This window comes from Pelophylax lessonae (genome assembly GCF_965119305.1).
Source record: "Pelophylax lessonae genome assembly, chromosome: 4".
Lineage (NCBI taxonomy): Eukaryota > Metazoa > Chordata > Amphibia > Anura > Ranidae > Pelophylax > Pelophylax lessonae.
In genome coordinates, this window is record NC_138771.1 from 141,343,534 (window position 1) to 141,370,135 (window position 26,602).

Here is a 26,602-nt window from a genome sequence, read left to right on the forward strand (position 1 = left end):
TACAAGCAGGCAGTTGTACACTGACAGGAACAATGAACTACCTAGAGCGCTCAACAGTGTCATGGTAGTTAATTGAGAGCTACAAGTCAACAGCCGCAAAGGCTGTCCGTTCTTGTAGTTCATTCATTCACAGACCGCTGTGAATGAAAGACTTGTCAGGGTGGGCGGAGCCCTGCTCAGCCATGTTTGTTTTTTTTTTTTTATTGTGACAGCGAATTCAGGGAAAAAACCCTGGTTCACTGTCACTAGAGGCGGGGGTCGAGGAACAGCTGCAGCAGTGGGAACATATTACATGTTCCTCCCAATTTTAGAGTTACATGTTCCCAAAGGTGAACTTATCCTTAAGTAATGTGTTTTATTGGACATATAGTCATGCAATCTAAAAGAGGGAAACTTGGAAAGAAAAAAATCGAGCTACACAGCATTGGTACCAAATTTGTTTTGTAACACAAACTATTGTTCTTGCTTTAGTGTCTCCTCCTCCTCCGGCTGGAAAATCTGAGTGGTTGCAGCAGAGTCTGACCAAAAGTGACCGTCCAGAGTTAACCAGTGCTAAAGTTGTGGTCTCCGGAGGTAAGTCGGCAGTGGAAGCTCCCATATTCCCACACAGATTCCCTTTGAGAGCAGATAAGTCCTATACAGTGCTGGATTGAAAGCTATTTTTTATGTTTCTATAGAAATATATTTAGTTTGTGCTGTTGTTATAAAACTCTTAGTGTGAAGTGTAACTCAGTAACAACTGCATCTCACACTTGTGTTGTCTGTCTTTGCATCATAGGTCGAGGGTTAAAGAGTGGCGATAACTTCAAGTTGTTGTATGATCTGGCAGATCAGCTGCATGCTGCGGGTAATGTACAGTATATATTTATTTGTCATGTGAGACTTTGTCCTGTGTAATATGTTACCCTTTTGAAATATATAGCTATTGGTTTGCATTAGTGTGTGCTGTGGCAGGAATTCCCAAGAACATCATACCCATACTACATCTGCTTACTAGGAAAGGGGGAACATCCAGAAATGTTTAAAGCTCAATTCTGGGATCACAAATTGCACAAACGCATGTGCAGGTTTTCTGCTTTCTCTCTGCTACTGTTTTTTCTTCTGCTTACCTTATGATACAAATTGAATCATCCCCTGAGTCAATATTCAGTAGCACACCTTTTTAGCTACAGTTACTACTGCAAGTATTTTGGGTTATTCCCTTAGCAGTTTTGCATTCCAACATACTAAATTGTTTGCAAATGTTTTAAGCTCTGACTTTCTTTATGTCCGTCTACTATAAGCTGAGCTTTGTGGAGCATCCATAGTGCAGTTATATGCATAGTTTCTCTGATCTCAACTGTGGATCTCTGGTGCTACTTCAGAGCTACACTTGACCTCTTGATCAATTTTCTAACGCCCTCCTTGCGTAATTATTGAGTTTTGGTGGGCAGCCTTTTCTAGGTCATGTGGTGGTTTCTGTTCACTTTTTTCTTTTTTAATAATAGTTAAAACTTTGTGTTATTAAAAGTATTTTATTTTTTAAAAATAAACATGTTATACTTACCTGTTCTGTAATGGTTTTGCACAGAGCAGCCCCTCCTCTTCTTGGGTTACCCGCCTTTGCTTCTGGCTCCTCTTCTTCTCTGAGCAAGCTGCTTGCTATGGAGGCACTTGTGCATGCTTGCTCCCAAGTCTCGGCCTTGTGTCCATAAAACACGACCCCCGCTCTTTTCCCACTACCTATGAGCTGTGATTGGCTCCCACTGCTGTCTCTCGGTCTGCTGACCCAGGACAGCAGCAACTCTCATGCACATTGCTGGATCGTGATCAAGCTCGTGTAAGTATTTGGATTGGGGGGGGGGGGGGACGCGGCATACTGAGGTTTTTTTATACCTTCATGCATAAAATGCATGAAGGTAAAAAACCTTTAGAACCACTTTAAGGCCTCATGTACACTGCTGCTGATAAACGGACGTTTAGGAGCAGCTGGGCGTTTTTTTCAGCAGCCCCTGAACTCTCCTCTGTTATCTTATCTGTCCATGTACACTGAGTCGTTTACAGTCATTTAGAGGCAGTTGAGTTCAGTGTCGTTTTTTGAAAAGCAATTATTTGCGTTCAGGATGTTCAGAACGTGTGTTTACTGGCGTTTCGAACGCAAAACGCTACCGAACGTAACCAAAACGTGACCGAACGCGGTCACCCGCGTTTAGCGCTTGCGTTTTTACTGTTTAAAAGGGGAATGATTTTTTGACCTCTAAAAACGGATCTGAGCGCAATCGCCCGCTAAACGCGGGATGCAAACGTGACACAACGGACGTTTTAAACGTTGTTTACATTCCAGCGTTCAAAGGAGTTTTATAAACGTCCCGTGTACATTTAGCCTAAAGCCCCGTACACACGTACCGATGGTCGGCTTACAAATGTTCCTCTTTTCTCCCCGGGATGTCGGTGTCTGCTGAAAAGTGCAAAGACAGCACAAGGACAGCACAAGAATTTTGTCCGCCGACTGCAGAAGTGATGTCATGTAATGGTTAACTTTCCCTGTGTTTTCTATTTTCTGAGCATGCCCAGTCTTGCAAATCTGCGGTCTGTCGGCCGAATTGTGTACTGACAGGCGAACAATCGTCCGTTCTGGTGTCGGCATACAAATATTTTCATGTTTGCACGAAAGACTTTTGTCCGCGGATTGTGCGCAGACATCTGTCGGAGGCACCATACTAACACGCGTACAATCGGCAGATCCTTCGTCCACCGACGTTTGTATGCCGACGATCGGTACGTGTGTACGGGCCTTAAGAGTCAGCACTTCTCAAAATGAGTTACCCACTCCCCAAAAATAAAAGGAAAAATGCTGCAGATTAGTTGCAGGCTTGGGAGTAGGAATAGGATTAGTGTCACTTTGATTTATTTATTTATTTTATTTTTTGAGTGAAGGTCCATTGCAAAAATAGTAGAGGTTCAAAAGTTTTGTTTCTTTATAAATATCATTCTTTTTGGTGCATTACTACACCGTAACCCTGAAATTGTTAGATCCTTGTTTTTCCAGGATTCTGTTTAGGTAAGTTCTGTTGGTTTCCAAAAATGTGTGGGATTTTTTGAAGATCATGTGACACTAATTGCACATTCGTGGATCTCATTCATCAAGCTTTATGGCTGCTAAAAAGTAATAGGTTTCAGGCTAGTCTTTCATTAGGATACTTGTAAATTGTACTGATGTATAAAAATCAGACATTCTTGGCAGGAATAAATGGGAGGATGGGCTGTATAGCACTTGTACATGTTTTCGCGTATACCTACACAAAACAAAGTTCTTCTAGCTTTATCTTAATCGAGGAAGTGTGGTGTATGCATGTATTTGTGTAAAAATGCTGAACAGCAATGCAGATTTATGTGTGTGCTTTTTTTTTTTACTGATCTATACGCAGCACATGTTTATGTACCTGTGCGTGTACAGGCACATTTAAAACATTGGCCTGTGTTTACATCAGTAAAAAAAAAAAAAAACTACCTGTATACTTTAAAAACACTGCGTTTTTAGGCAGCAGTGTGCAAGAGGCCTTACAGAGGGGGTAAATATCGGTTAAATCAAGACTTTGGATTTCTATTTAAACTTTTTTTTTTTTTACTTTTTGACATTGTGTCAAATCTTTTTTTTTTTTTTTTTTTTAAGGCTGGCCCTACATTTTACAGTTTTCTTGTACAGTTTTCCCTTTGGGCACCAAAACCATATAATATGAGGTGAAACCTAAACTCTTTCACTTTGTATGCAATCAGGCAGGCCCCTTGCACTACATAGCGGTAAGTCTAAAGGAAATTGAATTAAAAAAATGATATAACGTATGGCCAGCTCAACACTATAAAATGCGGCAAATTCTGTGGTTGGATGAATACATCCAAAGCACTGCCTAAATGAAAAGTATGTGCTATAGGGCCTTTTTAAAGTGTGAATTTATTTTTCATATTTATGCCAACCATCTTCTCCTTTGCAGTGGGTGCCTCCCGTGCTGCTGTAGATGCTGGATTTGTCCCCAATGATATGCAGGTGGGGCAGACAGGAAAAATTGTAGCACCGGTGAGTACTATATTTCATGTAAATATAAGTGTTGTGGATGATAAAAAAAAGGAGCTTTCATTTAACCTGACTGGTCTCATTTAGCCTTGGACTCCAAAGGTAGAACAAAAAAATGATTTTATAATGTATGGCTTCACGGCAATCATACGGGTTCCCTCCATGTTTAAAACAGGTTTGTGGTATATTATGGCAGAACTCATGATTGCCTTCTGGTCTTTCCATACTGCTTGTTCTCATTTACTCAGTTTGTTTTGGGTCAATGACTTAATCTATCAAAGACCAGGAGTACAGTGATGGCTGCTTACAGTGATGGCTGCTTATTTATTTCATGCAGGTTTTCACTAAGGGTTTGTTGACTCTTAGGCCTGGTTAACACTTATGCATATGCAGGTTGCAGTTGATGCATATTCCAAGTGCACTTTGTGTTTTTCAATACACGTTTGATCCATTGAAGTTTATGGAACCAAAAACCAGAAAAAAGTCCCTGGCCTTTCCATAAAATGCACAGATTTGAACGTGACCCATAGGAAACCATGGTAAATGGACTATAGTGTGTTATTGCATAGGTGTGGACCAGGACTTATACACTTGGAAATGTGTGCATTCCCCCCATGCCATATATTTATGCATTGATCTCATGCTGGCAAACATTATAGTGTTGTTATTGTCTTTGTCTCAGAATGCATCAGCATTTCTAAATGCTGTAGTATACATAATACCCAGTGTAATGATTACATCAAATGGTGCCAGTGGTACCTGTCATCTTCATACTGGAAAAAAAAAGACTTAAAAACAACTGTGCAGCATAAAGTATAACTAAAGGCAAAACTTTTTCTTTAGTTTTGGACAGAGTGTAGAGGGATTAGAATATTTTGTTTTCCACATGGGCCTCCATTGGGGAGATTCACCCTCTATGCCATGTTTACTGTTATCACTGAAAGTAAACGAAAATCCCAAATTTTGGGTTGTCATCAGAACAGTAATAGAGGGGAAATCTTTCAAAGGGACACTAGTTCTGGTGACACGCTGGGATTCCCTCACTTTGTAAGGTGTTCCTCTCACTTCCTGTTATGGGACAGGAAGTGAAGGGAAATATCCCCAATGGAACAGAAATGCAAAAAAAAAAAAAAAAAACTAACAGGCTATAACCCTTTCTTACCGTATTGAAAAAAAAAAAAGAGTTGCCTTTTGGTTTTACTTTAAAGCAATAATAAACCAAAACCAAAAATGTAATATATTGCAGATTACACATCGCGGATCGGGTGGACAGATTATTGGGCGGGGCTGGGGAGGACCCAGTGGTCATGGTGCATGTAGGCACCAATGACAAAGTAAGAGGAAGGTGGAGGATCCTAAAAAAATTATTTCAGGGACTTGGGGAATAGATTGAGGAAAAGGACCTCCAAGGTGGTTTTCTCTGAAATACTGCCTGTACCTCGAGCCACACCAGAGAGGCAGAAGGAGTTAAGGAAACTGAACAAGTGGCTGAGGAACTGGTGTAGGAAGGAGGGGTTCGGGTTCCTGGAGAACTGGGCTGACTTCTCAGTCGGTTAACAACTCTTTAGTAAGGACGGGCTGCACCTTAATGGGGATGATACAGCTCTATTGGGAAGAAAGATGGCCACAAAGTTGGAGGGGCTTTTAAACTAGGTGTTGGGGAGGAGGGCTCAGAGGTAGTGCCAGTTAGTAGGGAACAAAGGACAGAAGCTATGATGGGGGTCAGCAGTGACAATATAACTGTAACGACAACTACAGATAAATCACTATCAACTCCTACAACACTAAGAGGGGTATACACAAATGCAGGAGCCTAGCTAATAAAATGGAAGAATTGGAACTGTGAATTGGAATATGAGAATTACAGAAACTTGGTTTGACCCGTCACACGACTGGCTGGCAAATATTGAAGGGTATTCTGTGTATAGGAAGGACAGGGAAGGCAATCTATTCCCTTCCCTTCTATATAAAAAAAAACGCAAGGGCTGTGGAGAGGAGTGACATTATGGAAGGGACGAGTGCGGAGGTGGAATCCGTGTGGGTAGAACTACATAAGGAAGAAGTAAGGGGGAAAGTAATAGTGGAGGTATTTTATAGGCCCCCCCCCAACCAAAGGGAGGCGGTGGAGATGGAATTTCTTTCACAGTTGGGAATAGCGGCAAAGCAGGGACAAGTCATCGTAATAGGGGACTTCAATTATCCTGATATTGACTGGAAAGAGGGGACATATCACTCGGTAAAGCCCTGTCATTTCATGAATGTCTTGCAGGACAACTACATGTCTCAGATGGTGGATTCGCCTACTAGAAAGAATGCATTGCTAGATCAAATATTTACGAAAGCTTCGGTCTAATCTCAGATGTAGAAGTAGGGGACAACTTTGGTTCTAGCGATCACAGGATAATCACATTTAAAGTAAATCGTAGGACAACAAGGCACGAGGGGAACACGAGGACACTAAACTTTAGAAGGGCAAACCTTCCTAAAATGTACTCAATAATAGAGAACATAAATTGGAACCAAACCCTAGGAACATTGAACACGGAAGAAAAATGGGAATGCTTTAGGAACACATTAAACAAAAGTATCTCGCAGTGCATTCAAATGGGAAATAAATTTAGAAGAGCCAAGGTCAAACCAGGGTGGCTAAACCGTAATGTAAAAATGTTTATTGGAGAGAAAAAAAATGGCCTTTAATAAATATAAATAGGAGGGGACATTATTGGCTTTCCACCAATACAAGGAATCTAACAAGAAATGTAAAAACAAAATCAGGATGGCTAAAAATGACTTTGAGAGACGCATAGCAGAGAAGAGTAAAAAAACCCCTAAGAAATTCTTTAAATATATTAATAGTAAAAAAGCGAGGTCAGAGCATGTTGCACGCATAATTAACAATGATGGGAGGATGGTTACAGAGGACACAGAGAAGGCTCCTGTGCTAAATACTTTCTTCTCCTTGGTTTTTACACACGAAAAGGAGGGGTATACTGACCATGACGATATGGTTAGCACATCATCACAGGACTTGCCGCAGTGGCTAACAGAGGAAGCTGTCAAGGAAAGACTTAAAACATTAACACTAATAAATCACCAGGACCGGATGGCTTGCACCCGAGAGTACTCAAGGAACTCAGTAGGGTTATATCTAGACCATTGTTCCTAATCTTTACAGACAGTATATTGACAGGAACTGTACCAGGTGATTGGAGGAAAGCTAATTTGATACCAATATTCAAAAAAAGGGTGGAGGGATATTCCGGGAAACTATAGGCCGGTCAGCCTGACATCAGTTGTATGTAAATTATTGGAAGGGATGATAAGGGACTATATCTAAGAATTTGCTAAGGACAACAGTATCATCAGCAGTAATCCGCACGGGTTCACAAAAGGAGGTTCTTGCCAAACCAATCTGTTAACGTTTTACGAGGAGGTGAGCTAGATAGGGGGAGACCTGTGGATGTGGTGTATCTGGATTTTGCTAAGGCACTTGACACAGTACCACACAAACGCTTAATCCACAAACTAAGGTCTGCAGGCATCGACCTTGAGGTTTGTTCTTGGATAGAAAACTGGTTACATGTGCGTGTCCAAAGGGGGATGATAAATAACGCGTACTCAGACTGGTCTGGAGTGGTAAGTGGGGTCCCCCAAGGCTCAGTCCTGGGACCAATTTTGTTCAGTTTATTCATAAATAACATAGAGGACGGAATCATTAGCTCAATCTCAGTTTTCGCAGATGACACAAAAATAGGCAGGGCAATAACACATCAAGATATAGAAATCTTACAGAATGACCTGAACAAAATAACAGAGTGGGCAACTACATGGCAAATGAGGTTTAATGTAGAGAAATGTAAGGTAATGCACTTGGGGACTAAAAACATAAATGCAAGTTAAGCTCTGGGGGGAACCTCTGGGGAAATCCAGGATGGAGAAGGATTTGGGGGTTCTAATAGAGGATAGACTATGCAATAGCATGCAATGTCAAGCTGCAGCTGCCAAAGCCGGCAGAATATTAGCATGCATAAGGAAGGGGATATATTCCAGAGATAAAGCTATAACCCTGACACTTTATTAAATTCTGGTCCGGCCACATCTGGAGTATTCTGTCCAGTTCTGGTCGCCAATTCTCAGAAGGGATGTGTTGGAACTGGAGAGAGTCCAAAGAAGGGCAACTAAACTAATTGGGGGATTGGAGGACCTTAATTACGAGGAGAGATTACAAGCACTTAATTTATTCTCCTTGGAGAGGAGACGCCTGAGAGGGGACATGATAGCGATTTACAAATATCTCAAAGGTGATTCCAGCATAGGAAAAAAACAATTTAATCTCAAGGAGTGCAAGAGGATACGTGGCCACACAATGAGATTAGACCTTAAACCTTAAGCTGCGTAAGGGGTTCTTCGCTGTAAGGGCAGTGAGAAAGTGGAACCCTCTTCCGCTATTGGTGGTAGCTGCGGGGAGTATGGCTACTTTTAACCACTTAAGCCCTGGAGGATTTGGCTGCTCAAAGACCAGGGCCTATTTTGCGATTCGGCACTGCGTGACTTTAACGGACAATTGTGCTGTCGTGCGACGCTGTACCCAAATTAAATTGACGTCCTTTTTTTCCCACAAACAGGGCTTTCTTTTGGTGGTATTTGATTACCTGTGCGATTTTTTTTTTTTTTTTTTTTTTTTTTTTTTTTTGCGCTATAAACAAAAAAAAGAGCGTCCATTTTGAAAAAATAACAATATTTTTCACATTTTTTTTTATATGAAATTCCCCAAAAAAATATGTAAAAATCAAAATTTTTTTAACATTTTAGGCCAATTTGTTTTCTGCTACATATTTTTGGTAAAAAAAAATCGCAATAAGCGTATTTTGATTGGTTTGCACAAAAGTTATTGCGTTTACTAACTAAGGGAAAGATTTATGTCATTTTTATTTATTTTTTTTAACTAGTAATGGCGGCGATCTGCGGTTTTTTTTTTTTTTTAAGCGTGACTGCAACATTGCGGCGGACAGATCGGACCCCTGACTAACATTTTTGACACTTTTGGGGGTTCCAGTGACATTACTACAGTAATCAGTGCTATAAATATGCACTGTTACTGTAAAAATGACACTGGCAGGGAAGGGGTTAACTTTTTATTAGAGATCCAGGGGTGAAGTGTGTCCCTAGTGCTTCTAACTGTCAAGGGGCGTGGCTTTTGATGTAACCACAGAGACATACGATCCTACATAGCACGCGCTCGCCCCCTACAGGCTCCTGGGCGAGCGACGTAGTACTACGCTACGTCGCTTTGCCCAGGAGGGGCTGACTGCCGCAGTAAATGTACATGCGGCGGACGGCAAGTGGTTAAAAGACTCTTGGACGTGCATCTCCTGGCTCCTGGGCTACACTCTGGTTCAATCATCAATCGGGGGGGGGGGCGGGGGGGGTGTTGGAGATCTTGCACACTGCAGCTCAAAAAAAGGAGCTTTTACTTCTCTGCCTAAAAACTTGAAGAAGCTTGTGCTTTTTATGCTCTTTTGCAGGTTTTTTTTTTCACAGACCCTCCCCTCAGCTCATTTTTCCTATTCTCTTCTTTTTTTTTTTTTTAGCTGCAATTTTGGGCGCTTAGGCATCTTTTCTGCTCAAAAACATGAGTTTGGTGGGTTTTTTATTTCTGCCAGTAGCATATGCCTGTAAACTCCTGAAAAAGCCATACTGTGTGCATGGACACATTGGGTAACATGGAGGAGGGCTTCCAGGCAGAAAAAATGAGAGCTCAAAAGCAAGTAGGAGCCGCTTCTTTGAGATGCAGTGTGCATGAGCCCTTAGATGTACTAGCAAATTTAGATACACTAACAAATTGAAGCCTAACTCCGCTCACACTTTATGCGCTCACATTTTATAGGCAGTTGCAACAACAGTTTTTTTTCCTTTTAGAGAAAAGGTTTTACATAAATAAAAGCTGACCATCATAAGCATCCTTGATAATGATACATGGGTTGTGTCAACACTCTGCTGCATCTGTAGGACAGATTGTTCTTTAGAAAAACATACTGACAGGATCACCTGGTGGAAATAAAGTCAAAAAAGAAAACGAATGCAGCCATCACATCTAAGAATTGGTAACAGCTTTAAGTGTACCCTTTTTATGTATAATGTTATATGAATATTGCTGTATTTATGCATATTATGACGGTGGTAAATGATTGACATGTATTTTTATATGTAGTAATGACATGTTGGAGCGAATAACCCTTCAAAAATAAATGCATTTTTTGACCAACCGCTGCCAAACTGGTTGTTATGTTGTTGCTTGTGCTTCCATCCATTTCCATATAACCTGGGCTTATTGTGTAGTGCACCAAAACTGCAGCATGCTATTCCAGCTGTTCATACCATTGGATAATAACATAGTGACTTTAATAGGTCCCACAGTGCAGCTTTTTCTTTTCATGAATTTATTATAGCATTTTATATTGTTATGTACAAAACATGTAGAATTGGGTTCATGACGAAGGCCTCGTTCACACCATGGTGCATAGACCTGAGTTTTCTGCACATGTTGTGCCCTGTTGACACTGCAACACTGGTATTGTGTGCCGATTTGTTCTGTGCAGGAATCTGCAACGTGTATAAAACTCAGTGAAATGTGCATGAAATTGTTGTAAACTGCGGTCTCTGCAAGTGCAATCTGCACGATTTTCTGCACGTATGGTGTGAACAAGGCCTTAAAAATAAACCATAAAATGCTAACATTTTAGTTATGAACAAAACAAGATGGTACAGACATGAGGTCCTACTGACAAATGAAACCTAGTGGCATAGTAGCAGCATAACGATTTATTTAGGACGTAAATGCAGGGAAAAAAAAAACGAGAAAAAAAAAAAACTGTAAAGACAAAGGCATAATGAGCTAGTATGCATCGCATACTAGCTCATTATGAAATAGTTACCAGTAAACGAAGACCCGCAGTGTCGCCTGCTCAGCAACAGGGCGGCTGACAGGTCCGGTCGCCCTGCTTCCTTGTTCGCGCCCTCCGGCCATCTGATTGGCCGGAGGCGCGGTAACATCACTCCCGCGCATGCGCGCGGGAGCCGCCAATCACGGCACTGGGCTCTGAAGGAACGGCGCGGGTGGCCGTTCCTTCAGAGCGCATGCGCCAATGACGTCATCGGCTGCATGCATTGTAAATATCTCAAACGGTACAAGTTTAGGAGATATTTATAGCACCTATAGGTAAGCCTCATCATAGGCTTACCTATAGGTAAATGTAAAAAAAGTTGCATAAAGGTTTCCAGTATTTAAAATTTAAAAATGCATGAACATAGCGTTAGGTAAGCAAGATTTCCTTACAATAAGAATAGTAGTACATCTGAATCCAATCCCAATTTGAAAAAAAAAAAAAGGAGCAGCCATAACTAGCTATTTAAACATCTGCAAACATAGGCGCTGTGGGAGTGAAACCTAAATATACAGTCACTGGCCATTTTATTAAGTGCGCCTGTTCAATTGCTGGGTAACACAAATTGCTAATCAGCCAATCACATGGTAGCAACTCAATGCATTCAGGCAGTGGTGAAGACGACTTGCCGGAGTTCAAACAGACCATCAGAATGGGGAAGAAGGGGGATTTAAATGACTATGAATGTGGCATGGTTGTTGGTGCCACATGAGATTTTCATGCACAACCATCTCCAGGGTTTAAAGAAAATGGTCCGAAATAGAGAAAATATTCAGTAAGCGGCAGTTGTGTGGAGGAAAATTCCTTGTTGATGTCAGAAGAGAATGGGCTCACTGGTTCGAGATAATAGAAAGGCAACAGTAACTCAAATAACCACTTGGTACAACCAAGGTATGCAGAATACCATCTCTGAATGCACAACACATTAAACCTTGAAGCAGATACAGCAGCAGAAGACCACACCAGGTGCCACTCTTGTCAGATAAGAACAGGAAACTGAGGCTACAATTCCCACAGACTCACCAAAATTGGACAATAGAAGATTGGAAAAGCATTGCCTGTTCTAATGAGTCTGTATTTCAGCTGCTACATTCAGATGGTAGAGTCAGAATTTGGTGTAAACAACATGAAAGCATGGATCCATCCTGCCCATCCTACGGTTCAGGCTGGTGGTGTAATGGTATGGGGGATATTTTCATGGCACATTTTGGAGCCTACCTGAGTATTGTTGCCGACCATGTCCATCCCTTTATGACTACAGTGTACCTATCTTCTGATGGCTACTTCCAGCAGAATAATGCACCATGTCACAAAGCTCAAATCATCTTAACCACTTGCCGACCGGTCACGTGGACCGTACTGTGGCAAAGTGGCTCGATACCGTCTCCTCCCCCTGTAGGCGGCGCTCGCGCGCTGCCGGAAGCGCGCTCCCGCTGTTTTCAGTCACAGCGGGAGTCGGGCCAGGGGAGGAGCTGCGGCGATCACCGCTGCTCTTCCCCGATCGTCGGGGAATCGAGTGTGGAGATCCGCCCGCTTGTGTAAACAGAGCGGGCAGATCTCCTAAGTGACAAGGGGTGACAGATTGCAGTGTTCAGCATAGCTGAACATGCGATCTGTCCTTGTCACTCAGTCACCTCCCCCCACACACGTCAGTAAGCACCAGGCATACATTAACCCTCCCTCTCCAATAAAATTAACCCCTTCCCTGCCAGTGTCATTTTTACAGTAACAGTGCATATTTATAGCACTGATTACTATAGAAATGTCACTGGTACCACCAAAAGTGTCAAAACTGTCAGTCAAGGGTCCGATCTGTCCGCCGCAATGTCGCAGTCCCGCAAAAAAAATCGCAGATCGCCGCCATTACGCGTTAAAAAAAAAACACCAAAAATGACAGAAATCTTTCCCTTAGTTAGTAAACGCAATAACTTTTGCGCAAACCAAACAAAATACGCTTTATTGTGATTTTTTTTTACCAAACATATGTAGCAGAAAACAAATTGGCCAAAAATTTAAAAAAAATTAATTTTTACATTTTTTGGGGGGAATTTCATATAAAAAATGTTAAAAATATTGTTTTTTTTTTTTTAAAATAAACGCTCTTTTTTTGTTTATAGCGCAAAAAGTAAAAATCGCACAGGTGATCAAATACCACCAAAAGAAAGTTCTGTTTGTGGGAAAAAAAGGACATAAATTTTGTATGGGTACAGCGTTGCACGACCGCGCAATTGTCAGTTAAAGTCGCACAGCGCCGAATCGCAAAAAGTGGCCTGGACGTAAGACAGCAAAATCCTCCGGTGGTAAAGTGGTTAAACTGGTTTCCTGAACATGACAATGAGGTCACTGTACTCCAATGGCCTCCACAGTCACCAGATCTCAATCCAATAGAGCACCTTTGGGATGTGGTGGAATGGTAGATTTGCGTCATGTCTGTGCAGCCAACATTCTGCAGCAACTGCATGATTCTATCATGTCAATATGGACCAAAATCTCTGAGGAATGTTTTCAGCACCTTGTTGAATCAATGCCAGGAAGAATTAAGGCAAAAGGGGGTCCAATCCGTTACTAGCAAGGTGTACCTAATAAAGTGGCCAGTGACTGTATATTGTGTGCATAAAAATGTAAACAAATTCCATAAATTAAGTTGTGAAGTCTTGTTGTGAAACAATAACACAAAAGTACTTTTCGTCTAAACAGACGACATCAAGGTGATCCGCTTGACACCGTCTTTTTAGACGAAACATATGTTGTGGCAGGGCAGAGCTTGTGGTGATGTCATCCATGCTTTACTGCAGCCAGCACCAGCAGTGTTTCCCATGCATTGTATGATTACAAGATAGCATTTTTTAAGTAGATTTTTAACTTTTATTTAATAAAATTGGAAAGCAGAATACACTATTGGACGTTTTGAGCCGTCTTCGAGAAACAGGAGGAGGACTATACAGTCTAATCTCTATGTGAAGTGCTGTTTTGATGTCCTTTTGATCGGATGACCCATTTTTTGCATCTTCATGCCATGTCAAATCTCCCATAACTTGAGGTCTGTCTTTTTGGCAAGAGGCTGGATGTACACAAATGGTGGGCTCACTGATCACAATTTGTTGTCTCATTTACATATGATAGATAAACCGATGAACTTGTCGTCCCAGAAGGAAGCCTTTTTTAAAGATAATGCACAAGAAAGCCTGCAAACAGTTTGCTGAAGACATACAGACTAAGGACATGGATTACCGGAACCATGTTCTGTGGTCTGATGAGACCAAGATAAACTTATTTGGTTCAGATGGTGTCAAGTGTGTGTGGCAGCAACCAGGTGAAGAGTACAAAGACAAGTGTGTCTTGCCTACAGTCAAGCATGGTGGTGGGAGTGTCATGGTCTGGGGCTGCATGAGTGCTGCTGGCACTGGGGAGCTACAGTTCATTGAGGAAACCATGAATGACAACATGTACTGTGACATACTGAAGCCGAGCATGATCACCTCCCTTCGGAGACTGGGCCGCAGGGCAGTATTCCAACATGATAGCCACCCCAAACACACCTCCAAGACGACCACTGCCTTGCTAAAGAAGCTGAGGGTAAAGATGATGGACTGGCCAAGCATGTCTCCAGACCTAAATCCTATTGAGAATCTGTGGGGCATCCTCAAATGGAAGATGGAGGAGCGCAAGGTCTCTAACATCCACCAGCTCCGTGATGTCATCATGGAGGAGTGGAAGAGGACTCCAGTGGCAACCTGTGAAGCTCTGGTGAACTCCATGCCCAAGAGGGTTAAGGCAGTGCTGGAAAATAATGGTGGCCACACAAAACATTGACCCTTCGGGCCCGAATTTGGACATTTTGACTTAGGGGTGTACTCACTTTTGTTGCCAGTGGTTTAGACATTAATGGCTGTGTGGTGCATTATTTTGAGGGGACAGCAAATTTACACTGTTATACAAGCTGTACACTCACTACTCTACATTGTAGCAAAGTGTCACTTCTTCAGTGTTGTCACATGAAAAGATATAATAAAATATTTACAAAAATGTGAGGGGTGTACTCACTTTTGTGAGATACTGTATAAGTCGCTGATCGCCTCTATTACTAATATGAGATTTAAAAAAATTCCAGTAGATATAAAAAAGTTTGTAGACGCCATAACTTATTGAGATTTTTTTTTTACCAAAAATATGTAGCAGATTACATATTGGTCTAAATGTATGAAGACATTTTTTTTTTTTTTTTTTTTTTTACATTTTTATTGGATATGTTTTATTGCATAAAGTAAAACATATATATTTTTTGTTTTTTTGCAAAATTGTTGGTCTTTTTTTTTTTTTAAAAAAAAACCTAAAGGTGCTCAAATATCTCCCAAAGAAAGCTCAATTTGTGGGAAAAAAAATGACATAAATTTAATTTGACAGCGTTGCATTACCACGCAATTGTCAGTCAAAGTAACGCAGTGTCATGTAGCAAAAAATGTCCGGTCTTGAAGGGAGGCAAGCCCTCATTCACATTGGAGCGACTTGTCATGCGATTTTGCCAGCAATCGCACTGTTTGAAATCAGTGCGACGCCAGCTTTGTGGTGCCCCATCGATTTGAAAAAAGAGTTTCTGCACTACTTTTTTGGCAGTTTTGGGTGCGACTTTCATAGAATTCTTCATGTCTTCAAAGTCGCATTTGAAATCGCACTGACATGCTGATTTGAAATCGTGTGAAGGGCTTACTCTTCCTGAGGGTGGGTGGTTAAAAAAGCCACAGATGTGGGCAGTTAACCTTTGATTTCCATTTTGAACCTGTGTGTGTCACCTTGTGTGTCTGTACCAAGGCCAAACATTCCAGGGTATGTAAACTTGTGATCAAGGCCATTTGGGTGATTTCTGTTATCAATATGATTTACATTTTCACAATTTCTGCCAGGGTATGCAAACATTTGAGCACAACCGTAAATCAAATCCTAAGTATATGGATAGCTGTAATAAGTGCTGGCTGTGTTGCCCATAACTACCAATCGGTATGTTCACCCCTTCTACTTCTATGTTCGCCAACTGTAATTTTCTGGTGGAAGATTAAGCTCAACTGGCTGCTATGAGGCAATAAAAAATTGCAGTCAATGAAGCCCATTATGGCAGAGGCCAGCAGCATCCCCACTATTCATAGAAGAAAAAATGAATTGTGTTTCAAAATGAATGACCCGTTTTCAAATAGTTATATTTATTAATGAAAATGTATTGTAGTTGCATAACAAATTACAAACCATTAAGTAAGTCCTCAAGTTTCACTCACCATGCTGTATGTGCCCTCCACCTGCTGCATGAATGACCTCAAGATGATAGCTGAATTTGTCCCCAACACATCTGAGAGGGTGTTCCACAGAAGTTACTGCAGCCGTGATTCTGTTTTTGAGGGCCTCTAAAGGGCCATACACACTATAAGATTTTCTGAAGACTTTTTCCTTTAGATTTACCAAAACCGTATAATATGAGGTCAAACCTAAACACTTTCAATTTGTATGCAATCTGGCAGGCCCTTGCACTACATAGAAAAGGTAAATCTGAAGGAAATCTAACCACAAAAGATGGATAGTGTGTATCCAGCTTAAGTCAGTGGGTAATGGTGGAACATAAACAAGTTGTTTTACATATCCCCACAAGAAAAAGTCGCAGGGTGTAATGTCTGGAGATCTCAGGGGTAAAGAGTGTAGTGCCAGGTCTTGGGGTCCTGTGCGACCTATCCAACTTTGAGGCAATGTTTCATTTATAAACCCGATGAACTAGGTTGTGCCAAGGTTGTGCCAATGTGGCGGTGCTCCATCTTGCTGAAAAATGAAATCTTCGTTAAGTTGTGGGAAAAGCCAGTTCAGCATTTAAGGATAGGCATGTCCCTTAAGAGTGTTTCCCTCAAAAAAGAGTGGGCCATAAATCTTTCTAAACTAAACCACACAAAGCACTTTATTTTATTTATTTTTTGGTGAATCTCGCTCATGCTGTACAAGTTTGTGTGGCTTTTCAAGCCCCCATATGCGAACATTGTTACATGAAGCTTCACTGCTTTGATGAAACGTTGCTTCATCGCTAAAAATCAACCGCGGTAAGAATCTGTCGTCCTCCCATGTCATCTAAGAGCATATGAGAGAAATCTAAACGTTTGCTTCTGTCACTTGCATGAAGAGCTTGCACCAGTTGCAGTCGGTATGGCCTCAGAAGGAAACATTGTCTTAACACACGCCAAACCGTCATATGAGGGATCTCAAGTTCTTGGCTAGAATGATGAACGATGTGAAAATATGTAACTGAAAATTACAATAGTGCGCTAATTACTAAATAAACAAACAAAATTGTCCGTGAATAACAAAATTGATTGAAGAAGAGTCTATTCCATCTGGAAAAAAGGGTGTTCCCAAACAAATACGTGCTGAACGAACTCTTGTGAAGTGATAGGTGAATTAACCTCTTACCAAACAAAAATCCAATGGAGCATAATATAGTGCAATAACTGTGTATGGAAGTGACACCCAGTGATATGAATGGACCCTTATCACATAGGAGAGAGAACGAATAGAATGATGAGCGGGCTTCACTGAAAAACCTCTTGGATTCGTTGCATTTTTTCCAATGAAGTGTGTGGTTGCCCTGGACTCTTCCCTTTTACATAAACACCCTGTTTCTTCAAATTGTTTATACCAACAACGAATGTTCTTTGCCACTGGTGGATCAATCCTAAAATGCTGTTGAAAAGCACGCTGTACCTTTATTATGGACGCAGTCTTTCTAAATTGGAGAACACAAAACGCCTTCTGTTGTATAGACGCCATCTTGTTAATAGCTGAGGTTAGTGTCTATTTGGGCACTAGTACTGGTATCTAGCGGGCGTCATTTGAAATTCTCGGCCACGTCCATTTAAGTAGTACAGGGTTCATTTCTTGGTGCTGTGTGGTTGCACAGATTTAAGGTTTTAAAATCGGGTCATTCTTTTTGAAACCCGTTGTATATTACTTTAAATTCTAACCTAGATTATATGATTTCTGAAGTATTTTATATATAATTTTGCTGGTAAAGTGAAGAAAATCTGGTGCATTTCTCCAATGTACTAATTCCAGATGTACATGCAGAACACTAACGAGGGTTGTTTCAACATACATGTTGGCTTGTTTTTAATGAGACCGCATCTTGCACTGTTCTGGTCACACAGGAGTTAATGGGGATTAAAGGGGGATCCAGAACATCCTGGCCAAATTGCTTTTATGTTTAACCCCCAGGGAGCAGCACGTCAACTGCTTTCAGCTAAATGCACTGACATATGAATATTTTACAGCAATCTAATGTTTTTTCCGGCGGCCCCAGAGGACTTGCGAATCAATTTGCGAATGTTGTTCTCCTGCAGTTAAAGGCTGAGCTGGATAATTTGGGATGAAAGAGGCTGTCAGCCCAGAGCTTTTTAAGGGCTTAATAAGAAAGTAAAAATCACTCCCACCTGATATCCATCCCATCTACTTAAAGTTTTATGCTCAGAAATGCTCCTCTCCTACCGCCGCTCCACATAAATACATCTGTGTGGAACTTGTATGTACTTCATCCTTATACCTGACCTGTGCTAGACCTCTCAGCATATACTTGACATGAGTCTGGGTAAAACGGAGTTATGGTTTGATGACCCAGATCCTGCCTGATAGAAATTGAATAGTGATACTGAACAATCTATTTATTCTTCAAAACAAATCTATACACTACTACCTAATGACCCTTTTCTGTTCTTCATGAAATTGTTTCTTACTGTGTTTTTTCTGTCCTTGTAGCAACCTCTGTGAGCTCCAGCACCTTTCCTTTCCTCCCCACTTTCATTTGTTTGGAACAAGCAGTGCATGTTAGTTGCAGTCATGTGTACTACTCTTAAGCTGGATACACACTATACAATTGTCTATAGATTGTTTCCTTTAGATTTACCAAAACCATATAATATGAGGTCAAACCTAAACACTTTTTCAATTTGTATGCAATCAGGAAGGCTCTTGCACTACATAGTTGAAGGTAAATCTAAAGCAAATCAAACAAAAGTTGTATAGTGTGTATCCAGATTTAGCACCCTGCAAATCCCATAGTACCTAGTCCATCTCAGGAGCAAGCAAGAGAGGGTGGCTACATTCCCACATACTGTAGGACCATGGAGCATAAACGTAGCCACCCTCTAACAGGAAGTCAGATTACAGCAGCAGACAAGGAATTTGGAGATTTGAAGGAGGCTGAGAGCAATAGAAGAGACTTTATACACAGAATACATATATAATGTGATGTACACACCTCTGCCTCACTGACACTTATAGGCTGACTGTACACGGCGCAAATTTCTTTCTTGCAACCATGGGTTGCAGGAAAGAAATTTGCATGATTCCCCCATCAACACAGTGCTGACAGGTGAATCAGCAATTGTTTTCTCGGGGCAGGGGTTGGCGAGAGAAAATAGTGAATATTGCTAGTCCAGCAGGCTTGTTGTCCCCAAGTTGATCGATGAACATAGTACATTCAGCCTGTCCATTAACGGTTCGAAACTGTACCTGCTGAACCGGCCGAGATTCGAACTGCGTATGGCTGGTCTTAGTGTTCCTGGGATCCCGCTGATCTAAAGTGAGGCGGTCATAAAGGAAGCTGTATTGCTCAACCAGGGAATAAGGGTGTCATCCACCTGGTGTAATGAAATAGAGGTGTGCACATTACAAACTCTTGACTTGATCGTCTTACACAATTACAAATCCTTTGCAAGTAAACTTTTACGTAATTAAACTGTTTAGCGGTTTGCCTGGAATTACACTTATTTGTATGTGATATTAGATACAATGTGAAAGTACTTATGTTCAGTACAGCTGTTCTATTATTCTTTCACATTATATTGACAAAAAAATATTTTATGTGAAGCTTTGCTATATGCTAAAATATTGGAACAGCTGTGTCCGGTCACAGTGACAGCTGACACATGTTAATCATAGCAATAGATAGCAATGTACTCCTCGTATGCAACTATAGTATTGTAGTGTTGTCATGGTGACCAGTAAATCTTATATTGGAGGCTGCTACAGTGAATGGCAGAGTATATGGAGCATTAAAGCGGAACTACACTGCATCCAAGTATCGCAAACCAACAACACTATTTCACTCTTTTTTAATATTCAAAGCAAACTACCCATTCATCCCTGTCTCTATGCTTTATTTTTCTGAGAAATCACTTTGAAAATCACCCCCTAGCATTTCGTGAGTAAGGGGAGATGGTTCATGTAGCATTTACTTCTTGGGATCCATCTGCCCTTAGCTCAGGCATGCTGGCAGGAGGGTGTGCTTTAGAAAACCTCTCCTCTCTCCTGAAGACTCATGGGATGGATGACATAATTTGCCTAAACCTGGAAACCAGGAAGTGACTGAAGAAATGTAAAGCAAAAAGGTTAAAACAAGTAAATATGATATACTTTCCTATCTTTTTACTAATGCCAGCAGCTTAAGGATTAAAACTAGTCAATGTTGATTTAGCGAAGTTCCACTTTAGGAATGAAGTGTTTTTCGAGTATACTAAACTCTATAAATTGGGGGAAAAATGGAAATAGAACATGTTAAACCTTTTCAGCCCATTGTGATATTTCTACTTGAAAACAAAGGCTAAATCCTAATTAGCTGCCGTTTTGAAATGCTTCCTCCATTTCTTTCTTTTTCTTAGCACTTGTCCATGACACCCTGCCCTAAGTAGAATTCCAATCAAATTCTAGCCAAGCCTAAAATCTACTCCCACCACCATTTTAAGACTCTTCTATATATCCTGTAAAAGAAAAGATGTGTAACTTACCTATTCTGAGGGCGCTCTGGTGCAGTTTCATGATCGGTTCCCAACACTGGCTTCAGTGTAGAGAAGGGACAGCGGACAATGGCTGCCCCTTAGTAAGCCTATGGGTGACATCATCCTCCAGACTCTGTAGCCATTGTGGCTTCCTCTCTACACTGGTGCCTCTCTACAGCTGGTGCTGGGACCTGATCATGTGACTGGACCAGAGTGGCTTCAGGATAGGTAAGTACAGACACCTTTTCTTTTACGGAGTACATAAAATAGACCTAAAATGGGGGTGGGAGAAGACTGGAATTTCACTTTTAATGACCAAAATTGTGAGAGTTACAGCTTTAGCACTTTATTCCTGTGTGCACTTTCCATAAATAGGTATGATTGATGTTTACCTACAAGGATGAATTTTTTCAGTGAACCAAAACCACATGTGCATGTTTTTATTTGCCATTACCCTCTAATGGTTAAAGTGTACCTATACCCAAAAACTAAAATATTGTATACTGCACCTTAGCAGTCCTTCGATGTGGAGGCTGCCTTAAGTTTTCATATCTCTGGCTGAGAACATTCATAGCAAGTACAGAAAATACCTGGTAACCTTGCCAGAAATGGAGTGCACTTGGCTGGAATAAAGGACAGCAAGGTAAAGGCCCCTTTCACACGAGCGATCAAATCAGATCCGCCTGTCAGTTTTTTAGGCGGATCTGATCGGATCCTCCATGCATCCCTATGGGGCAGCGGATGTCAGCGGAGACATGTCCGCTGACACCCGCTGCCATCCGCATCCGATCCTGTCTGTGAAATCTGAACGAATGGAAACCCTATTTTCCATCTGTCCAGGGGATCGGATCGGATGAGAGCGGACTGAGCAGCACGGATCCGCCTACGGAGGCGGACCGTGTGAAAGAGCCAAAAATGTGTAGTCTGAGTGGCATCTTGTTCCTTCCTGTGAGGTGAAAATAAAATATTGTACAGACATCCTTAATTCTATTTGTAAATTACTCATCCCATCAATCTACTATGTAATCTAGATGAACAAAGAAAACATATTTGGGTTCCAGCTCGTGTGACAGTCATGGCTTCCTCCAAAGATGCAATTGAAAAGTTAATTTTGACATCAGCGTACACCCTGCGCTGATACTTTGCCTTGAACACTGATGTCAAAATGAATTCTTTCAAGCGCCATCTGTCCTAATAACTTTTTGTTTTATTTCCCTTTTAGTTTATGACTTCTCTGTTTAAGAATCTTTTTTTTTTCTACTACAGATTTGGCAGCATAAAATAGCAATCCGAGATTTGTTGCATAATCTTATCCTAGTTATTAACTCTGCTGTGTTGATTGCAGGAGCTATACATTGCGGTCGGCATCTCAGGAGCTATCCAGCACTTAGCTGGAATGAAGGACAGCAAGGTAAAATGTTTAGTCTGAATGGCATCTTGTCTGCCCTGTATGTTTAGATCTTATGTTTTCTTTGTACAGGACACAGGTTTAATATAAATAGAAAACAACAAGAGAAGGGCGCACCGACCTTGTGCATTACCACTTAAAAGTTTATTAAAATCGAAGGGTGGCGTACAATATACTCACAAACGTAGCATATGAACAAGCATATAGGAAATGGGCACCGCTCGCTTCCAGGACACTTCTCTACTGCTGGATAGCGTGATGGCGTCCTCAAAACCTGATGTGGCTTATGCGTTTCGAAAACGCGTAAGCCACATCAGGTTTTGAGGACGCCATCACGCAGTAGAGAAGTGTCCTGGAAGCGAGCGGTGACCATTTCCTATATGCTTGTTCATATGCTACGTTTGTGAGTATATTGTACGCCACCCTTCGATTTTAATAAACTTTTAAGTGGTAATGCACAAGGTCGGTGCGCCCTTCTCTTGTTGTTTTCTTGTAGTGCCTTTTGGATACCCTTGGTCCTGAGGGGGGCAGCAAGACCACTTCATTTGTGTCATAAAACCGCCTAGAAGATTCACCTTCCCGCATACCACTTGAGCGCAGGAGAGATATTGTTGTTTTTTAATATAAATAGACCCTGGGTTATAGGCTGGTACATTCAGGTGATTGGACACAGCTACTGAATGTCTTTCTTTAGTATTGACGTGGACAATTCAAGGGGCCACATGAAACACTAGGAATGTCGTTCAGGGCCAAATTTAATTCTTCCTAATTTTAATTTTGGACCTGGGAAGGTCTATAAGTATGTAAACCTATAGAAAACAAACACCTAGCACTAGGAATAATAGGTACAAATTGTATTGTCCTAAAAAGGATCTCTTTCAGACTGGCGGTGGAGGGTTGGTTAAAAACTGGTGGCTGAGCCATGGTTTTACCCCCTGACCACCAATCCAAACTGTAAAATAACAGCAAGACAGGGCTCTTCATATGCTGCAGCTGCAATGCTTTACTTTTTTGGCATTTTTACTTAGGGATGCAGAGTTTGACAAGTGCCACCATTTGTCAAACTCGTCCACTGCGTTCACTAGGGCCACACCACAACTGCGTGCAATGTATGGGATTAGGGCACGGTAGTGCAGCATTATAGGTTTAATGGGGTGTTGAGGACGCTGTACCCAAATAAAATTGGTGTCCTTTTTTCCCCCCACCAATAGAGCTTTTTATTTTTTGCACTAATAACAAAAAAGTGACAATTCTGGAAAAAAAAAAAAAAAAACATTTTTCATTTTCTGCTATAAAATTTTCCCAACTAAAAAAATAAATCTAATTTTTTTTTATCATTTTTAGGCCATATGTATTCTGCTACATATTTATGGTAAAAAAAATCCCAATAAGTGTATATTGATTGGATTGCGCAAAAGTTATCACGTCTACAAACTAGGGGAACTAGGGGATTTATGTCATTTTTATTTTTTTACTAGTAATGGCGGCGATCAGCGATTTATGGTGGGACTGCGACAGATCAGACACCTAACTGACATTACTACAGTAATCAGTGCTAAAAATATGCACTGTGACTGTACTAATGACACTGGCCGGGACGGGGTTAACACCAGGGGCGATCAAAGGGTTAAATGTGTACCTAGGGGGTGCTAACTGTGGGGGGGGGGGTGAATAGGCTCACTGGATGAACACAGAGACCTGTGTTCCTAAATAAGAGGAAAACAGGATCCCTGTGTTCATCACTGACAGAACTGCTGTCTGCTGTGTTTACATCGGCGGACCGCCGTTCTGTCTCCATGGGGAGCGATTCCTGGTGCCTGGCGGACATCGCGGCCGCCGGACCTGCTCATTGGCTTCCACTCTAGCCAATCGGCACGCACACTCCACACGAACTGCTACACAAAGCGACGTACATGTACGTTGTTTCGCGCAACAGAGCCGACCTGCCACAGTATAACTACGGTGACTGGTAGGCAAGTGGATTTTATATATATATATATATATATATATATATATATATATATATATATACAGTGGGTACGGAAAGTATTCAGACCCCCTTAAATTTTTCACTCTTTGTTATATTGCAGCCATTTGCTAAAATCATTTAGGTTCATTCTTCTTCCTCATGAATGTACACATAGCACCCCATACTGACAGAAAAACACAGAATTGTTGACATTGTTGCAATATTCAGACCCTTTGCTCAGTATTTAGTAGAAGCCCCCTTTTGATCTAATACAGTCAGGAGTCTTTTTGGGAAAGATGCAACAAGTCTTTCACACCTGGATTTGGGGATCCTATGCCATTCCTCCTTGCAGATCCTCTCCAGTTCTGTCAGGTTGGATGGTAAACGTTGGTGGACAGCCATTTTTAGGTCTCTCCAGAGATGCTCAATTGGGTTTAAGTCAGGGCTCTGGCTGGGCCATTCAAGAACAGTCACAGAGTTGTTGTGAAGCCACTCCTTGGTTATTTTAGCTGTGTGCTTAGGGTCATTGTCTTGTTGGAAGGTAAACCTTCGGCCCAGTCTGAGGTCCAGAGCACTCTGGAGAAGGTTTTTGTCCAGGATATCCCTGTACTTGGCCGCATTCATCTTTCCCTCGATTGCAACCAGTCGTCCTGTCCCTGCAGCTGAAAAACACCCCCACAGCATGATGCTGCCACCACCATGCTTCACTGTTGGGACTGTATTGGACAGGTGATGAGCAGTGCCTGGTTTTCTCCACACATACCGCTTAGAATTAAGGCCAAAAAGTTCTATTTTGGTCTCATCAGACCAGAGAATCTTATTTCTCACCATCTTGGAGTCCTTCAGGTGTTTTTTAGCAAACTCCATGCGGGCTTTCATGTGTCTTACACTGAGGAGAGGCTTCCGTCGGGCCACTCTGCCATAAAGCCCCGACTGGTGGAGGGCTGCAGTGATGGTTGACTTTCTACAACTTTCTCCCATCTCCTGACTGCATCTCTGGAGCTCAGCCACAGTGATCTTTGGGTTCTTCTTTACCTCTCTCACCAAGGCTCTTCTCCCCCGATAGCTCAGTTTGGCCGGACGGCCAGCTCTAGGAAGGGTTCTGGTCGTCCCAAACATCTTCCATTTGAGGATTATGGAGGCCACTGTGCTCTTAGGAAATCTTTTTGTAACCTCTGTGCCTTGCCACAATTCTGTCTCTGAGCTCTTCAGGCAGTTCCTTTGACCTCATGATTGTCATTTGCTCTGACATGCATTGTGATCTGGAAGGTCTTATATAGACAGGTGTGTGGCTTTCCTAATCAAGTCCAATCAGTATAATCAAACACAGCTGGACTCAAATGAAGGTGTAGAACCATCTCAAGGATGATCAGAAGAAATTGAAAGCACCTGAGTTAAATATATGAGTGTCACAGCAAAGGGTCTGAATACTTAGGACCATGTGATATTTCAGTTTTTCTTTTTTTAATAAATCTGCAACAATGTCAACAATTCTGTGTTTTTCTGTCAGTATGGGGTGCTATGTGTACATTCATGAGGAAGAAGAATGAACTTAAATGATTTTAGCAAATGGCTGCAATATAACAAAGAGTGAAAAATTTAAGGGGGTCTGAATACTTTCCGTACCCACTGTGTATATATATATACATACATACATACATGCATACACACACACTGCTCAAAAAATTAAAGGAACACTTTTTAATGAGTATAGCATCAAGTCAATTGAACTCCTGAGATATCGATCTGGTCAGTTAAGTAGCAGAGGGGGTTGTTAATCAGTTTAAGCTGCTTTGGTGTTAATAAAATTAACAGGGGCAGTGGATGGGCAACAATTGGACGACCTCTAAAACAGGAATGGTTTTTACAGGTTGAGGCCACTGACATTTTTTACTTTCCCTACTCATCTTTTTTGACTGTTTTTCACTAGTTTTGCATTTGGCTAGGGTCAGTGTCACTACTAGTAGCATGAGGCGATACCTGGACTCTTTAAAGGTTGCACAGGCAATCAAACTCCTCCAGGATGGCACATCAATACGTGCTATTGCCAGAAGGTTTGCTGTGTCTCCCAGAGCATGGAGGAGATTCCACGAGACAGGCGGTTACTCTAGGAGAGCTGGACGGGGCGGTAGAAGGTCCTTAACCCATCAGCAGGAGCTCAGTGATGCTCTGGTCCCGATCTGGGAGGAAATACCCCAGGACACCATCCATCGTCTCATTAGGAGCATGCTCTGACGTTGTCAGGCATACATACAAGCACATGGGGGGCATACAAACTACTGAGTACCATTTTGAGTTGCTGCAATGAAATTCAGCAAAATGGACTAGCCTTCTGCATCATTGATTCACTTTGATTTTTGGGGTGTCTTTGAATTCAGCCCTCTGTAGGTTGATAATTTTCATTTCAATCAAATGATGTGGCAGCCTTTCGTT

At 41.5% G+C, this 26,602-nt stretch overlaps 1 protein-coding gene across 1 annotated transcript in view; it reads left to right on the plus strand.

The window, feature by feature from the left end:
* The window catches only part of ETFA (electron transfer flavoprotein subunit alpha), a 77,479-nt gene that overhangs the window by 31,397 nt on the left and 19,480 nt on the right, over window positions 1–26,602 (plus strand). The window contains exons 7-10 of the mRNA XM_082252848.1: window positions 472–573; window positions 779–847; window positions 3,972–4,054; window positions 22,138–22,203. Coding sequence (XP_082108974.1) covers window positions 472–573; window positions 779–847; window positions 3,972–4,054; window positions 22,138–22,203 — 320 coding nt within the window. The remainder of the gene's footprint in view (window positions 1–471; window positions 574–778; window positions 848–3,971; window positions 4,055–22,137; window positions 22,204–26,602) is intronic.